The sequence below is a fragment of the Sorex fumeus genome, unplaced genomic scaffold, assembly GCF_029834395.1.
Source record: "Sorex fumeus unplaced genomic scaffold, SorFum_2.1 ptg000124l, whole genome shotgun sequence".
NCBI classification, from domain to species: domain Eukaryota; kingdom Metazoa; phylum Chordata; class Mammalia; order Eulipotyphla; family Soricidae; genus Sorex; species Sorex fumeus.
Genome location: NW_026606181.1, coordinates 1711735 through 1730928, shown reverse-complemented (window position 1 = coordinate 1730928; position 19194 = coordinate 1711735). Strand labels below are relative to the sequence as shown.

The following is a 19194-nucleotide window of genomic DNA, read 5'->3' as shown; positions in this document are numbered from 1 at the left end:
GAAAATTAGAAGGGAAGGGAAAACAAATTCTGAGATAATAAGAATGAAGAATATAATATCTGGTTGAGATAGACTGCCAACTGGTAAATGTGATGATTCCCTTCTCTGAGTCATGAGAAATCTAGAAGAAATCTATACCTGGGCTTTTTTTTTTTTGGAGGGATTTTTGATTATGGTTTCCATTTCCTTTCTTGTAATTGGCTTGTTGAGGTTTTCTATTTCTTCCTGATTTAATCTTGAGAGGTTATAAAATTTTATAATTTCATCCACTTCTTCTCAGTTGGTCAATTGAGTGGCTTAAAGTTGTTCATAGTAGTCTCTTAGGGTTTTTTATATTTCTGTGATATCTGATGCAATTTCTCCTGTTACTTCTGATCCTATTTATTAAGTTTTTTAATATTTTTTTCTAATGAGTCTAGCTAAAGGACTGCCAAACTGGTATATTTTTTCAAAGAGCCAGCTCTTGGTTTCATTGATCCCATTTTGTTTGCTGTTCTAAATATTCTTTCCCTCCTTCTACTTACCTTGCTGTTCTTTTTTCCAGTCCTGAAAATATGAATTTAGATTATACATTTGTTTCCTTTATTTCCTGCTATAAGCGTGTACTGCTATGAACTTTTCATATAGCTATTTCTGTGTCTCCTTTGTTTTGATAACTGATATCTTTATTTTTTATTTCTGAGATCTTCTTCATGCCATGCCTACTCTTTACAATATGCCCAAAATAAATTGTAGAAAACGTTTAAACACCCAGAACACAGTCAAAATTGTATTTCAAGGTACTTCAAGAATTTGTTTCTTATTTGCCCAAAGAACAGAAATCTAGGGACAGATAATTTTATAAATGTGGAGAAATTCAAAATAGAGGAGAAGACATTCTTCGTGATTGTGTTCAGAAATAAATGAATTTTTTTCTGTTTGATTTTGGTGGCTCGAAGGATCTAACCCAGGCCTCGTGCATATGTGACAAGCATTTTGCTACTGAACTGCAAACCTGTCCCCAAATACATGAGAATTCTTGGGCATTATCTTTTTTGTCACAGAGTGCCAGATCAGGAGCTCAGTAGATGGTACAGGTGTTAGTTCCTGGATTAGTACCCAGAACCACATTAGCTCCCAAGCATCACTAGGTGTACCATGGAATCCCTCTGATCACAGCCACACCTGAGATACCGAGCAGCCCCATAGCCTCAGCACCTGGAATTGAACTGCTGGCCGGGAAGGCCAAGAATCACCTGGAATGATCCTCTGGATTCTGAGACCCTCCGGCCCCCACCCCCCAAAAAAAAATGTAATTCATGTGTCTTCAGCTAGAAGAAAATAAAGTTAAAACTTTTCATGCAAGGAGAACTGGTCATTGCTTGCCACTAGTTTGTATGGGACGAAGGGCAGTTAGCATAGAGAAGGGACCAGAAGGACAATAATATTGGAAATGATCACCTTGAACAGGAACTGAGTGTTTGGAAGTAGATCTCCTTTAAGTATCCGTATTACAAACCATAGAGCCAAAAGGAGAGAGAGGTGAGAGAGAGACAGAGTGAGAGAGAGAGAGACAGACAGACAGACAACTACCTGCTATTAGAGGTGGGATGGAGGCAGGAGGGAAACTGGGGACATTGTTGATGGGAAATGTACATTTTTTTAATTGCTATTGAATTATCTAAGGAACCATTACTACTTTAGGAAGCCTGCCTTGAGACCTTCGCAATTTAAGTAGCATTTAAAATAGTGTTAATTTGGGAGAAGGAGAGAGTATGTCATAGGTAAGATCCAAAGGCAGAAATAAATAAATGTTGCCTTTTAGTAGAAATGTGCAAATAGCTTCGGCAATAAAAGATATGCTTCTTCAAAGGCAGATCAATAAAAACAAAAGCAGAAAAAGAATTGTCATTTACAGAGTTTTGATCATATTTTGATATAATGGTTTAATTAATATTCATTGAATTTGAATTTCTTGACAATACTGCTTTTTCAGAAGTATATGTTTTCATTATTAAATATTTATTAATTCTTAAAACATCACAACGATGATTTAACTTGTCCTATGGAAAAAAATAATTTTATGTGAAACACTTTTAAAAAACGTATCGGCTACACAAACCCACAGTAATATTCTCTTTCAGAGCTAATTGCAATAACCTAGGGGCCACTGAATAATAAGCTTTGTAAAATTATGGATTTCCAGTAATATTTCAATCCTGTGTGTTTGCTGTGAAATTTTTTTAAAAGGACAAGTATTGTTGGAGTCTTCCAGTGACCAAATAGTAACATTGTTTATAAAGAGATTGAGGACTACTCTATATTCATCAATTGAAAATGCTCTCTTTTATCTGTGCTTGTTTTGAATAATTTCATATTTCTACCAAGTGAGATAATTTAGTAGCTCAATATGAGTCAAAAATAGTGAATTTATTGAGACACTGTTTTATTATGTTTAGCATAGTAAAGTAATATGCCATGGTAAAGACAATAAAGCATCAAAAATGTGATCAACTATAAGACATGCCTTGTTTTTCAGGAACATCAGTTCTCAAAAGAGAAAATTAGAGGAAATAAGGGCACATTTTTGACCATCTAAATACTATTGAGAAAAAAAAGATACAAGCTACTAGAATTCAGAGCTTTGTAAGAACAGGAAAAGCTTCCTGAATGTCATATAATGTAAAATGACCTTTAAAATTAGTAGCATTTCAACAGATGGAGACAGAAGAAACAGAAAAGGTTTGAAGGGCTAGAGACTATATAGCTGCCTCCCTCTTCAGCTTTCGTGCTAGCCCCTTGTCCTAGGAAGAAAACTAAAAATAAAAATGGAGCAAGACAAGTCATAGATTGATTCCATGACTCTTTTTCAGTTATTCCTCTTGGCATTCTCTATTTATAAAAACACATACACTTATATTAGTACACGTGCACACACACACATATTAGCACCCAAGTTTTAGTAAGAAATAAATGTAAATAAAGTCATATTTTTTTTTATCTTGGAAGAGAAACAACTACCTGGATACTGGAAAAAGGACACGAGTAGAAAATAGAATTAATCCCAGATAGATAGCCAGAATAGAAAATTGGTCTGCACTACCTAACTCATGAAATTTTCAACTGTGGTATTATCTCCTTTTTCCAAAAGGGATATGAAATATAAAAGTTCTGAAAACAGTTAAATTTTACCTGCAGACATAGAAATTTTCTCTCTACATCTTAATAGTTGTTAAATGTGTGTGCAGTTAGCAGAAGTTCAGTGTTGTATATTATCACAATCACGATCATCCTGTTGTTCATCGATTTCCTCAAGCAGGCACCAGTAATGTCTCCTTCTTCTAGCCCTGAGATTTTAAAAGAGCCATCTCAGTGCTCTTTCAGGATTAGGAGAATGAGACCTATCATTGTTGCTGGTATTTGGCATATTGAGTACGACACAGGAAGTTTGCCAGACTCTGCTGTGCAGGCAGGATACTTTTGGTAGCCTGCCAGGTTCTCCAAAGGAAAAAATAAGATGTTGCATAGCCGCAAATGCGGCCATGGGCTTCCAGGAGCTGGGTTTTATAGTCTCTGTGTCTTGGCCGTTGATGGGACCAACCTGATACTGGTGGCAGCTGGTGGGTGTGACGCCTACCTACTGGAAGATGGGGGCTCTGGTTGGAGAAGGCCCAGTTGCAATCCGAGTAGGCTTGGAAACCTTAGCCCTGTGAACTGCATGCCTGAGTTCCTCTGCCAGTTCTTTCATGAATGAGGCCCATCCGGACGTGTGTAGAGTGGTTCCAGCATGGCTGTAGCTGGCTCCAGAGGTCCTCAGCTGCTGGGGCTCTGCTCGGGGCGGGCGGGGGGGTGGGGGAGAGAAACTCAACCCTCCCGCCTCCAAGAGGCCTCAGTGAGGACAGCCAGGCACAGGGGCAGGAGACTCTGTTGTATATAATAATTGGAAGATTAATTTATATTTTTATTAAGTCTATAAATATAATAGGAAGCATTCCATATGACTCAAAGGGAGGGAGGAAAAAGATCAAAATCTCACTAGAAGAGTTTTAGAAAAGAGACAAATAGAGTCACATTTTTCGGAACTGGAAAATCTAACCTTAGCTTAGCCGGGTATGGCCTCCAAATCAAAAATAATAAATAAATAAAATTTTAAAAATTGTTGTCAGGAAGATGCTCAATATAATCTATGTTTCATTCTTCTGTAATAAGAAAAAAGCAGACAAATTCAGAATATAAGATAGTCCAAAAACACTTCTCTCCATTACTTGCAATGTCAGCTATGAAAAGCAGTAAGGACTTGGAGAACTATATTATTTCTAAAAAGATTTAACTAATGTACATTATAATCCTGGGCTGGAGCGATAGCACAGTGCGTAGGGCATTTGCTTTGCATGTGGCCAACCCAGGTTCAACTCCTCTGCCCCTCTTGGAGAGCCCAGCAAGATACCGAGAGTATCCCACCCATTCGGCAAAGCCAGGCAAGCTAACTGTGGTGTATTCGATATGTCAAAAACAGTAACAAGAAGTCTCTCAATGGAGATGTCACTGGTGCCCTCTCAAGCAAATCCATCAAGAGTGGGAGAACAGTGACAGTGACATTAGCAATTTTTAATCATGATTATATTTTGATATTTTAAGGGCTATAAAAGTTTGATGTTTAGAAATTGTTTTAATTGGAAAATAATGAAGGAAAGAAATTGGTGACTTAAGGAGAATCAGAATGACATGTAAAACTAAAAGTAAATTATATCCATGTATTTGATCATTGGGCTGGAGCAATAGGACAGTGGGTAGCGTGTTTGCCTGCATGCAATTGGCCTGGCTGAGCCAGATTTGATTCCTCTGCCCCTCTCAGAGAGCCCAGCAAGCTACCCAGAGTATCTCGCCCACACAGCAAAACCTGGCAAGCTACCCGTGACGTATTCGGTATGCCAAACACAGTAATAAGTCTCACGATGGAGATGTTACTGGGCCCGCTTGAGCAAAGGATGAACAACAGGAGGACCGTGACCGTGACCATTTGATCATTAGTGGATATTAATTGCTATTAATTATAATGTAGATATTTTTCTACATTTTCTATAACAATGATGATAAAATATATTAGGATTTTATATAAAATATGCAATAATATTCTATAACAAGTTAATCCTTAAAAAACTTAAAGATATTATTTAATAACAAAATAGAACACCAAATAAGAGATGTGAAAGCTAAAAGAGATATGGTGTTTGGGGAAAATATTTAGACATAGGTCCTTTAATATGTTGAAATATTTTAAAATGATCTGTATTTAAATCTGGATTCAATCTATAATAAAAGATCTAAATAAACAGGGCATAAGTATTATGAAATTGGGGTGGAGAGATGGATCCAGGTTATAGCACTTGCTTTGCATGCATCCAACCCTAGTTGGATCCTGGTACCACACATGGTCCCTCAAGCACTGCCGGGAGTGATCCCTGAGCACAGAGCCAGCAATAATCCCTGAGCATCGCCTGGTTGACCCAACTTCCCTTTCCCCAAATCCATAATGGAACAGAAATCATGAATGGATAAAGAGAAGAAATTTGAGTTATACTCAGAGAACCTTCTATATAAACCAAATAGCATTATACAAAAGGTAAGCGAAATGAAGAGGCAATAAAGTAATGTTTTTGGGTTTTTTGTTTACTTTTTTTTTTCGGGGAGGGGGTGGACACTGGGCAATGCTCTGGCTTACTCTTGGCTCTGTTTTCAGGGGTCACTCCTGCTGTGTACAGGTTACTGCATGGAATGCCAGGGATCAAAACCAGGTCAACTGCTTACTATATTGCCCTGGTTCCACCAGAATGGTTTTTTTTTTTAACCATTCTTATGTTGATTAGAAGCATCAGTCTTCTTAGTTACCCATTCAAAGGGAGGGAAGAACTACTTCTTCTGAGGTGAGGGACAGAAGATGACTGTCCTTCTGGAGAAGACTTCAGGATGATGGTTGGAGTGTCCAGAAAGTATACCAACTATGGCACAATTCACTAACTTTATAACGCATTTCTATCTTTATAACATAGCTCTTTCACACAGCTATGTTTTTACTTGTTTTGCTTTTATATATCTTTATCAGATCTTCATAAGGATAGACAGTCTTGCAATTGATATGTCCCTTGATTTGTCCACCCCCTCCTCCTATGTATAGCATTGCATTTCAGTCTATAGGGATATACCATGTCAATACATAAAAAAACAACTTTCTCTTTCTTTGTTTTCTGAGTTTATTTGTGGCTCTGTGCTCAGTCCCCAAAGTGGTGGCGGGTGGCTCATATAGTGATGGAAATCAAACCAGTGTTGACCACATGCTAGGCAAATGCCTTAACCGTGTACTATCTCTCTAATCCCCATAAATAACATTTTTGTTCAAATTTATGAACAAGAGAGCAGGAGGTATGGTTCATTAGTAGTACTCTTGACTTGTATATGTGAAACCTGAATGCAAAGCTCAGCATCTCAAATGTACAAATTAATAATAAACATATATAAACACAAGATGGATTTACAAACTTTCAGGATATTAAGCTGTGAGTTGGCAGGGTAGAATAGAAGTACATTATAGAAAGGATATACCAATGAAAATTGTAGAGACAGAAAAACTAGTAAATTTTTGTTCCTTATTCAGAGGTAAGAGGTAATCAAAATAAATAAATGGAGTTTATAGTCAAGTCAATGGCCATAAAGGGAAATATAACTAAATCACTCACAGTGATTGATAACTGGAATTTATGGTTGCTGGTTTGCTTATACATTCTGCAGTGACAAATGTGCATTAGTTTTGTTAGCAATAATTTAGTCAGGTAATCAAACTTACCACACAGCTTTATTTTATTTACGAAGTTTGAAAAATATAGCCGCTTTTTTACCTTCTGGAGAATTGTGTTCTCTTTGAAAATGTATCTCTCTTCTCTCCCCTCAGTTTTCTAAGCAAATTTCTTTGTATAAGACTATCTTACTTCACTAATAAAATAAAGAGTATGACACGCACAACAAAACCAAAGGTTTTTATTTTGCATTTCTCAATTTGTCTTCTTTTTTTCATTCTTTCTTGCTTACTGTCTTTTAAAATTTTATTTACAATAACAACTACACTGTTTTTACTGAGAGTTGTGGCACAATTTCAGGATATTATATTTTATAGCTTCCGTCTTAATTGTAGTTATTATTAAAAGGAGAGACAGAAATCTCATGTTTAGTCATATTTATCTGTTTAGTCGTATTGATCATCAGGTTATCGTGATTGTTTACATCTATCCATAGTATTTTCAAAATAAAGACCTGTTTTGAATTTCCTGAATTTTGTTCACTTATATCAATCAAAATTTGAGGTAAATCCTGCTTCAGTAATATGCTGAGTTCAATAATTAAACACCACCATCTGATTCATGAAATATTTAAGGTTATGTGAAAATTCTTACTCAGATAGAAAGTGATACAGACTAAGCAAACAAAAAACTCAACTAAGGTCACATTATATAAAATTTCATTAACTAAGAACACTCTAATCCAATTCATTGTTAATAGGTCTTTCTACCATTTTCTGCCTCAGGGGTATGATGATGGCTACGGGGGTGAATATGATGACCAGACCTATGAGGCTTATGAGAACAGCTATGCCACCCAAACTCAAAGGTAAGGCATTTGCTGTCTCAAGTGTTCTTTCAGGATCATCTTGAATCCTGCCATTTTGTTTCTTGTCTCTGACCATTATATTTTTCTGAGAGTTCCTAAGAGTGTTTTTCCTCCATTGTCTTTCGGAATTATTAACAGGCTGACTCCACTGTGAGAGGTTAAAGGCAATCGTCTTGCTGTTGCCAATAATTGAATATTCAAGTGAGATTTCAAGACTAGGTGATCCTCACAGCCAGACCATTTAGCAAGTTGGTATATAAATATTGTTATCTTTAGATATTATTTAAGTCATTTTATAATTAAAACATTAACATTAAGTCACTTCTTTAGCGTGTCATCTCTAAACATGTAATTTTTTTCTCAGACAATAGAAGAAAAGTGTATGTGATTCTGAAAAGAGGAAATCTAAAAATGTATAAATCAGGAAACTTTTTCCTTTCTTCATGAATACCTTAGTGACTGTTTAGCTTAACAGCTTAAATGTACTCAAATTTAGTGATATCAAGAAAGTTTTAGTTTTCAAAAGTCAGATTTATTAAGGAAACATTTATATTTATTTAGAGTTATATGAGTTTGGCAAATGTAACCAAATGCTGTCACATAATAATCACCAAAATTAAACTATAGGTTATTTCAGTCAATCCAGTATGTTTCCTGATGGCCTTTTACAGGTGACTACTCCCACCTCTGTTCTGAAAAACACAATCTGGTTTCCCTTTTTGATTCTTGTTTTCCTTGTTTTTATTTTATTTTTTCCCTTTTGATGCATTTTTACTTTGATGACTTTATAGTCATCAAAGTACAAAAAAACATTTGGTGGCCTTTTGTGTCTGCCTCCTTTCATTAGTGTTTATTCGTGTTGCTGAATTATTCAAAATACTATATGTATCTCATTTTAAGAATGTGTCATTGTTTCCTTTCATCACTCTGAATTTTTTTTTGAAATTGTGAATGAAATTGACATGATTTTATTTTGCCTTTTGGAAAAAAATCGGTCACCTAAGTTTTTTTTTAAAGAAAAAAATTAAAAGTTCTATGGCCAAGTAGGAATCCATGTGATACTTCAGCAGTTTTCTCTTACTTGCGATTGATAGAAATAGAACTATTTAAATTCAGAATCAAGTTGACAATTTCTGGATTATTACTAATGATACAAAAATATTAATTAAGTAATATTCAGAAGAGAAGTGGCGAGAATAAAATAGCTTTAAGATCATTTTACAGTGCAGAAATCCATAGATGACTATGCAAGTGCAGATTTTTTTTATGGCCTAAGGAAAAGTCTAGTGATAGAATTGGGATAAAATTCAATTTAGAAAGCATACTGTAAATAGTAGCAAATAGATGTGTGTGAGGTGGTACCTCTAGAGCTAAGTATAACTTAATAGATCATGAAAATGATCATCTCAACTTTGAGTAATGGGTTAATTTGCAGTAAGTTAAGTAGAAAAATCTTCATGATTCAAGAGTTTCTGTGAGTAATACCCTAATTGTGACAATTATATATTAGAACTTAGCACAGTTACTCAGGAAAAAATTGTGTACCGTATCGCAGGTGCGAAGTAAAGTTATATATAAACATTGACTGCATATTTTTAGCATCTACTAATATTTTCAAATTGTTAGTTAACCATTCATTTACTACTTAAAATGATAATAATGTTCTGTAACTTGTCTTAACAAGCTGTTGATGAAAGACTCAAATTTCACATATTTCCAGCACAACTAGAATTGAAGACAATTATTTCTTGATGTAGGTATTAGAGCTACATTCAGTTTGTGGAGATTTAGGGGCAATTTTCTGGAATTGGAGAAATTTCTGCATCTTCTGGTGAGACATAATTAGGGTTGATTCTTGGTAGGAGACACAGAGAAGAAAAATGGGGGGGTTGGATAATTTAAACACTAAATGTTTGAAATTTAATATTAGAAAATTTGAACTTAATTATGTGTAATTATTGACAACATAAATAATTGAGATTAAATATTTTGCTAATTTAAAAATATAATTTCTATACAAAACCCCTCTTAGGTGCCTGAGAGATGGATATTACAGGGGTTAAGGTACTTACCTTACTTATGGTGGACACCATTTAGAACCCCAGCTCCAAATATAGTCCCCCAAACACTGCCAGGAGTGATCTCTGGGTACAATGCCTGGATTAAACCCTGAGCATACTGAGGCCTGAGTGCTAGCTCAAAAGCTCATTTCCTTTTTAAACTTAACTACTCTTAACCAATTATTTGGAAATAACCTATTTCTGCCCTAGATTTTCTTAGCACCATGTCTTCATTCTCAATGCCATGCTTATTCTCTGGCATATAGACTTTGAGATCATTTGTGTTCATGTCCCATATTATGATTACAGTTTTCTTGGAATCTGTCGAATGTACCCTCATGACCGTCACAGTGTCTAGCATTGAGTTTTTCAAAGGTGTGTATTTTAAAGATGATTCTTGCTACAACATTCAGGTCGAATCTGTATCTGAAGGGTATGGATCTAGGATAAAAAAAATTAAAGACTGATCTTTCAAAGAGAATGCAATATTCAATATCATACATATTATATTACCTGACAATGATTGCTTTTGATACATATCTTAGAGCTAAGTCAGAAGGCCTAAGGGAACCGTGTCACAAAATTTACTGATATTATTATTCTATTTTGTGAAAGTTAATAAATATATTCCAATGTATGTATTTTGTTGAAATCGCCATCAATATTAGTATCCAGTCAGGTACATAAGATGTTCTCAATAAAGGTTTGTTGAATAAATGAATTTAAAATAACACAAATGACAATAATTTATGAAATAAATTACATTGTGATTCTTAAAAACTTAGAATTTTATTGGGGGGCCACACCCTCAATAAGATTGGCCCAACAATCAGACACACTCAGGGCTTCTTCCTGATTTTGTGCTCAGGGATCATTCCTGGTAGGACTCAGAGGAATTTATGAGGTGCAAAGCCAGCACCCTAGCCATTGTTCAGGCTCTAGCCTGAGAGATTTTAGTATGTGCAATTTGTAAAGGAAATGGAAAAGCTCTCAGAAACTGTTACATAATATATTATCTATAATTTATATCAATCCAAGTGTGGCAGCAAGAGGTAAGATGAACAGGCCAGTTCAGTGAGCACTTATTTGGTGAGCAGGTGAGCGAGAGGTCAATGAGACTAACCCTAAAGTGATTGCTAATTTTTTTTGTGTGTTTTGTAAGGAAGTTTAGATAAATTTCTTTATAGCACAGCGGTAGGGCGTTTGCCTTGCACGCAGCCAACATGGCCGACCCGAGTTCGATTCCTCCGCCCCTCTGGGAGAGCCCGGCAAGCTACCGAGAGTATCTCGCCCGCACGGCAGAGCCTGGCAAGCTCCCCGTGACGTATTCGATATGCCAGACACAGTAACAACAAAGTCTCCAATGGAGACGTTACTGGGCCCGCTCGAGCAAATCGACGAACGGGAGGGCCTTTACCTTTACCTTTATGTGTACACATATATAATTTATATATTATTACATATCATAATAGAATACATCTATAGAGTGGTGCATTTTTGCATGTGCTCTTTTTTTTTTAAAACAAAGGCTTTGTTTATTTACAGTTATTACATATTTTAAAGGGTTCCTCCTTTAGTTGTAGACTTACAAATTTTTGTGCTTGGGTTTCGATTATACAATGATTGAGTACCCATCCCTCCACCAGTGCCCATTCCCCACCTCCAATGCTCCCAGAATCCCTTCCTCCCCCCCATCCCCCCATCCCACCCCCCACCCCCCTGTGGCAGGTCACTTCCTTTTGTTCTCTCTCTCCTTTTGGGTGCTGTGGTCTGCAAAAGAGGCATTGAGTGGCAATCATGTTCGGTCCATAGTCTACTTTCAACATGCATCTCCCATCCTGGGCGAATCTTCCCAACACCCTTTATTTGGTGCTCCCTTCTCTATCTGAGCTGCCTTTACCCCTAGAGTGTACGGCTGGCCTCCAAGCCATGGAGTAAACCTCCTGGTACTTATCTCGACTATTCTTGGGTGTGAGTCTCCTATTTTGTTACTTTATGTTCCTCAGATGAATGCAGTGATTGCTAATTTTTAAATTGTAAGTTTATTTAAGTGTTTTATGATTTATATTTTAATAATCTTAGGAGAATTCATTTGCAAGATATATTACATACTACAAAGTAAAAGAGCTATAGATTAACCAACTATTGTGAATCGGGAATAAAAGGTTATTGTATACAAGAATCAGTCCAGAGTTAGATACGTTTTAGTTTTAGCTTAAGTGTTCTTTTAAGTATTTAAGTATTCTTTTAAGTATTTCTTCAGTCAGACTTCAATGATGTGAGGGAAGAGAAATAGCTAGAATGCATGTTTTGCACGCAGATTAATTCATTGGTACCACATGGTCCCTCATGTTATGTTGGGAACAACTCCCTGAGCACTAAACCAGGAGTAGATCCGGAGCATTACTGCATGTGACCCCAAAAAACAGAGTTCAATGACTGCACTGTCTGCACTGTCCTCCCGTCATTCATCAATTTGCTCAAGCAGGCCCAGTAACATCTCCATTTTGAGACTTGTTGTTACTGTGTTTGGCATATCGAATATATCACGGGTAGCTTGCCAGGCTTTTCAGCACTGTTTACAATAGCTAGAATCTGGAAAAAACCTAATTGCCCAAGAACTAATGACTGGTAAAAGAAACTTTGTTACATCTACACAATGGAGTACTATGCAGCTGTTAGAAAAGAGGAAGTCATGAAATTTATATACAAGTGGTACAACATGGAAAGTATCATGCTAAGCGAAATGAGTCAGAAAGAGAGGGATAGACATAAAAAGATTGCATTCATCTGGGGAACATCATTGTCACTGTATCACTGTCCTCCCGTTGTTCATCGATTTGCTCTAGTGGGCCCAGTAACATTGTGAGACTTGTTACTGTGTTTGGCATATCGAATATGTCACCGGTAGCTTGCCAGGCTTTGCCGGGCAGGCGAGATACTCTTGATAGCTTTCCAGGCTCTCCGGGAGGGGCGGAGGAATTGAAATTGGATTGACCATGTTGGCTGCATGCAAGGCAAATGCCCTACCCGCCCCTCCCAGGAAGGGAGATGCATGCTGAAAGTAGGCTATAGACCGAACATGATTGCCACTCAATGCCTCTTTTGCAAACCACAGCACCCAAAAGGAGAGAGAGAACAAAAGGGAATGCCTTGCCACAAAGGCAGGATAGGATGGGGAAAAGGGGGGTGGGAGGGATACTGGGATTAGTGGTGGTGGAGAATAGGCACTGGTGGAGGGATGGGTACTCGATCATTGTATATAACTGAAATACAAGCACAAAAACTTATAAAAAAAAACTTTATAAAAATTTAAAAAATAAAATAAGTATAATAATAAAATTTAAAAAAATAGTGAAGCAAATAAAAATGCATTATCGTGAAACATTCATCACTTGAAAACAATTTTAATAATATTATGGCATTGTTGTGTTCAAAAACACAAGAAATGCCGATGTGGAATCTTGGAGGCATTGCAGTTGATTGTGTGATGTAGCAAAGCATATATAAAAGATAATGATCTTCAGAGAAAATGGTCTTTAATTGACTAGTCAGCATAGGTGTATGCAGAATTTGTGATGTTAAAGTTAAATCTGGCAGGTGCATAAATGGAATAATATCATATTCAATAGAGTCTTGGGAAGTTCACAAGGTAACAACCCTACAAAGGTTCACATGGAGTTCAGAAGCTCTAACAAGTTTAATTAATCCCCAGTTATCTTGTAAGGTGTTGTTCTAAAAAATTTTGAATGTAGCAGAAAAGGGACTTTTCACAAGATTTTCTCAGGTGGCAAATCAATTCAGTGACATTAAGGTCTGGTAAAGATGGTAATGATATGAGTAGTCTCTGATCATCTTTTTTCTTGTTCAGTGTCTATAAGGATATTAAAGAAATAGGTTGACGATTAAATTATGCAAGTCTAAAATTGTAGGATGAGTATTGTAATTTTCAGGAAAATTCAGTGATTCTAAGACCTTGGAATGAGGAAAGTTACATTCTATGATTAATATTTAATTGAATAAGTCGTTGAGTATGATCTGTGTGATCTTCCAGTTTGTTTAATTGTAGTTTCACTCATAAAAGTCATTAACATGATCAGAGATGAACCTTCTGTGATCATGTAAATTCACAAGGTTTACTAACCAGTTGTTCTCCCAATTCCAAATTTTAAGCAGGAATTTATCTCAATTGTATTTCACAACAAAAGCCAAAAAAATCAGTTCTGAGCTCGGATTCTAACCATAATTGAAATCGGATGTTAAAAGCTAAGAATTTATAATTTTCCCATTGTAAGTTTTTAACTAGAAATTAGTGTCACAGGAAAAAATATCAAAATTTCTTGATTGGAAGCAGGAATTAGGTGAGTAAACCATAAAACCTAGAGGGTGGAAAGTTCTATTTTCTGTATATTAATGAAGCGACAGTGTAGTTCCTAACAGTTTTCTACAATCATGTCCCTTTTAAAAAAAAAAATCTATGAATGTCAGAATCTACATCTGTATATGGAAAAAGGAAGATGCTGAAATGGGGGAGTTTGAGAATATTTTAAGAAGGGAATAATTTTCACATATAAGAAAATCATAAAAGGCAATATTGACTCCAGGGGCTACTGTCTTTTAGGTAAAAAAAGTTTGCACCAAAAGCAAAAATGAATTGACTCAGAGAAAGCTGCCAAAAGGACCTCTTGGCAGAACTGAACCACGTGATTCAAAATGGCAGCCCTCAAGAAGGAAACTCACAGAGTTAAGACCCAGAATCACTGCATCCTTTCAGTCTCATTTTTCTCACACAGTCTGAACCGAGTAGATGAAATTATCATCAGTTATTTGGTCATTCAATGATAAAAAGCACATGAAAACAAATAGAATAACTAGTACATTTTTTTTATCATGTTCCCATAATAGTATTACTTGCTTCACTATGTAAGCAATGCTTTAAAGATGCTATAGAAACAGTAATGCTTTTAAGTTAAATTGTATGTTATTCTTGAGAAAGCATAGATATGCTAAAATAACATTTAAATGTCTGGTAAAAAATTATTTTCTTGGCTCTCTTGAGCATCTTTTAATTTTTTAAGGTGAGAAATGTATGATAGAAACTATTGTTTCTAAATTCGGATACTAAGTAAAACTAGTGATTCAGTTTTGTGCAGGAGCTATGAGCTAAATTGTCTTGGACATTTTATCTCCTTTAATTCTTGCAACAGTATCTTGTCAGAATTACCTAATTCTTATAACATGTAAGACATAAAAATGAAACTTAAAATTGTTCCTCTGTTCATTCAGATAGTAAATACTGGGTTCAGAATCATAAATCCAATCCTGGTTCCCTTGGCCATAAACACTAACAGATACAGTCTGAAATCTAAATCTTACTGTTATGCATATGAATGGGTAAGAAAAATAAACATTTAAAATAATCAGAACACAGCAAGTTGTTTGAAAGTTTTACTAAAGGATAACAAACTAAATTACTGAGCAAGAATAAGGGTAGATTTTAGTGCCTTTGGTCAGCCCCAAATGAAATTGGTGAGAGAAATTTTAAAATAATGACAAATGAAATTTTTCTGGACAGTGAGGTTGATTGGGAATGGAACATACTTAAATAACCCAAACAGCCAGTTTAGATAGGTTTTAGACAAAAAAAAAAAAGGATGAAGATGCGGTGCCAGAGCAATAATACAGTGGGTAGAGCACCTACCTTGCATGCAGCCGATCTGGGTTTGATTCCTGGCATCCCATATGGTCCTTTGAGCACCACCAGGAGTAATGCCTGAGTGCAGAGCCAGGAGTAACCCCTGAGCATCATGAACTGCAGGTGTTACCCATAAAGCCAAAAGAAAATATAAGATGAAGATTGTTCTACCTGTGATGAGTCCACAGGACAAAGAAATTCTTGGACGTCTTGGTTTGTACAACCAAGTCAATGAGCGAAGTAGAGCATGCTTATATATCTTTCCAGCCCTGGCTATGATTAATACAGTGTCTCTTTCTCCATCTCTCTGTGGGATGACATTTTTCACATAGAGATGTATTTCCTGCTAGCAAAAATAACAGAAGGGAGACTCTGAAAAAAAAACCAATAGAAGAAAGAAAGGATTATTTCTTTAATTCAAAATAATCTATATTATAGGATGCTTTGGTACTTGAGGCAGAGTGATCTGGAATGCAACACATGATTTAAAAAAAAAAGTTATTTAACAATTGGTTTTAGGCTCTAAATTTAGTATGAGCTCTTATTTTGATACTGAAAATCTCCAGTAACTCTTCTCATAAGTGTACAGTACTGCAGTTACCCAGTAATTCAATAGTTATAAAATTACATATGTAATAGCTTGTCCTATTCATTTAAGTGGTACTATTCACTATAAAGTGACTCACCTTCAATTTGTAATTCAATTCTCTTATGTCTTAAACTATAGGGAATGATGAGATTGAATTTGCAGAAGGTTATTGAATTTGAGACTTTTCCCCACAGTTATTCTACAAGTTAGTTGTATTTTCATGCTATCTATGAACCCTGCATGCATAAACATTGAATTTGATATTGTTTGAATTTACCTCAACAGGATGAGGATTCAACTTTTGATGCACATATTTCTTTGCTCTTATCTGACATATTTATTTTGCACATCTAAGATAACTGCAGCTAGTTTTAGGCAAGTGTTAACTTAAATAATCACTACTGTGGAGGAAATGAAAGAATATTATTTTGCAGAGTTGAAGCTGCGGAAGAATCCAGCACAGAGAAAACTTTGATTAGCTCTTTTCTCCTCTTTATCAATCAAAATAGGTTCCAACATATATGGAATTGGAACAGGTAGTTTATTCTCAACTGAGTAAAATGTTACATCCATCTATTAAAATTACAATGCATTTCTCTTTTACAGGCATATGTTTATTTTGTTTGTCTCTTTTTGTTTGGGGGTCATACTTGACTCTGTGCAAAGAGATCATACCCGGCAGGCTTAGATGATCTTACGGGATACCATCATCAAACCTTCGTTGGTTGCATGCAGGGCAAGAGCTCTACCCATCCACTGAATTATCACTCTAGGCCTTTAATGTTAATTTGTAACACTCTGATATAAGACAAAGTACATATTTTGATCCCAAGATACTAATCTCAGTCAGAAGCCATTTTAAGCATGAGAAAATGAATAAGATTTTTCAGGTGGAACTTTCGCTTTGCATGTTACAGCTGATCTGGTCATCCCTACATGGTGTAGTGGTAGGAATTTGGGCATGAAGTCACAGACCTCACAGATGTAATTTTCTTTCACTTCCTAGGCTGACATAAAACACTTGAAATGTCATTTTCCTTCTTCCCAGATTGGCAAATTCTATTCCGCAGAAGAAACCATGTGTGCTCAAATTATTTTTTATATGTTCATTAAGTTTATCAATTTTTAAATAAGTTTAAATGAATCTGAGTAAAAACTAAACTACTGCCTAAAAATCCATTTATCTTGTATTTTTTACATTAAGTACTTTATTGTTAACAAGAAGAGTTCAGAAAACATCTTTTTGTCACTTGTGCCATGAGTCTCCCAAGAGAATTTAAGGATGCCAGTTAGTAACTGAAACCTTTTTATTCATATACTGATATAGATGCCAGGACATATCAGCTTTCCATTAGATTTGTTTAAAATGCAAAATCTCTTATAAAGAAAGTGGTGGCTTGTAAAATCTTAGCACGCTGAAGGTTGTACATTCGCTTGCGGGCTCTCTGGATGGCTCTATCACACCACCCGCATTCAGTGCTCTTGAGTCGCTGTGTGTGGCCTGCATTGGGACGGCTGTTGGCCAAGGGCAGACAAAGGAAGAAATGAGGGCCAGGCTGGTTGGTCTTAGTTGCCGTTTATTCCAGTCCTCTTCACTCCTGTCTCTCCTCTGCTTCTCTCCTGGGCCTCAATCTCAACCCTTTCTCCCTCTCGCTGTGACTCTGGATCTCTGGAGCCGGAGCTCTCTCACTTCTGACTCTGCCCCTCCAAGCTTACAGTCTTAGTTTATATAGCAATCATCACGTAAGGCAGTGGCACAAAGGTGGGTTGAACATTAACAAATCAACAAAGAGAGGTAAGACCACTCCTCCAGGAGATTAACTCAAGGATAAAATCTCATCTAAGAGATTACTCCAGATTACTAGGAGATCCGCCCAACAAGCGTGTGTTCTTCCCTCAGCTAGTAACCTACTTAAATAGTTGTAATAAATCTACTTCTCATATTTCTAGCAATGTCATTCTGTGTGAGCACAGTAAGAGATATAAACTTACAGTTTGGTTCGTCCTGAGAACATCATTCTGCAGTCCTTAGGCCAGGTTAGTTTTCCTAGCCCCAGCAGGGTCCTATTCTCGTCGTTACTTACTTTGGATCATGACAGCATTTGTCCATGATCAACTCATAGTTGAGTATCGTGGCGCTTTGGCCTGGCCCATTTTGATGCCAGGGTAGCTCACAGCTTGTCCTGAGTCCATTCAGCCCCTCGTCGGGACCCTGCTTTTGGGGTGCTGGGAAATAAGGGCAACTGAGTCAAGAAAGCAGATGCCAGGAGTAAATGTTATTCTGAGTCAATCAACTCCCAAGTTACAAAGCATAATATTAACTGTCTTCCTGTGTCCATATAGAAAGGACATTGCTTGCCATACAAGTTCAGTTTGTTTAGAAGGATCTGATCTTACAAGCTAACAGAATCTGATTAGGAAGAAAAGGTGATTAACTGGCTGGGGAGGAGAGCACAGAGAATAGTTTACAGATAAACAGAGGAATGGCAGTGACTCCAGAGCACTGGGATGGGTGTTCTCCGATAAACCTAAGCTACCTGAGGAAGGACAAAACAGTGTCCTATAGTGGCTTTGGTGAAACCCTCTATAATCAGAAAAGTGGTGGAGGACTGAGCAATAGTACAGTGTAGGACACTTGCAAATGTGGCTGCACTGGGTTTGATCCCTGGCACCACATCTGATCCTCCAGGAGTAATGCCTAAGCACAGAGCCAGAAATAATCCCTGAACACTTCTGGGTATGACCCCAAAATCAAATAACTAAAATAGGATGGATTAGATCATTTCAGACTTGTGGAAAACCTACTATGCTGCAAAAATAAAACAAAACCATTAAAGCCAATTAAAGAACTTCAGTTGAAATCATAGCTTCAATGTAAGATTAAAAAAATTATAAAAATTTTACAATAAGAAAGAAACCTACCTAACAAACATTTCGCAACATACATAAGGGTCAGGAGTGTTCACCAGTGCATATGATTATCAAGGTACTCAATAAGGAACGGTGGAAACTATGCACTGGAAAATGGCCTGTGTTCTGTCTAAAACAGAGTCCAACGGTGCTAAATCTTTTCCCCCAAGAAAATCTGATAATCTATCTCTTCCAGTTACTAGAACGTTAAAACTATATATACCAGAACCAAGTGGCATAAAAATGTATGTAGTGTGATGGCGGCTGGAGCGATAGCACAGTGGGTAGGGCACTTTCCTTGC

General features: G+C 36.5%; 1 protein-coding gene across 2 annotated transcripts in view; it reads left to right on the top strand.

Moving 5' to 3' along the window:
• The window catches only part of KHDRBS2 (KH RNA binding domain containing, signal transduction associated 2), a 535359-nt gene that overhangs the window by 480941 nt on the left and 35224 nt on the right, over window positions 1-19194 (top strand). For both annotated transcript variants that reach the window (XR_008795493.1, XM_056137375.1), the window contains exon 7: window positions 7556-7638. Coding sequence is in view for 1 of the 2 variants with exons in the window: in XM_056137375.1 (XP_055993350.1) it covers window positions 7556-7638 (83 nt within the window). In the remaining variant the exon portion in view is untranslated. The remainder of the gene's footprint in view (window positions 1-7555; window positions 7639-19194) is intronic.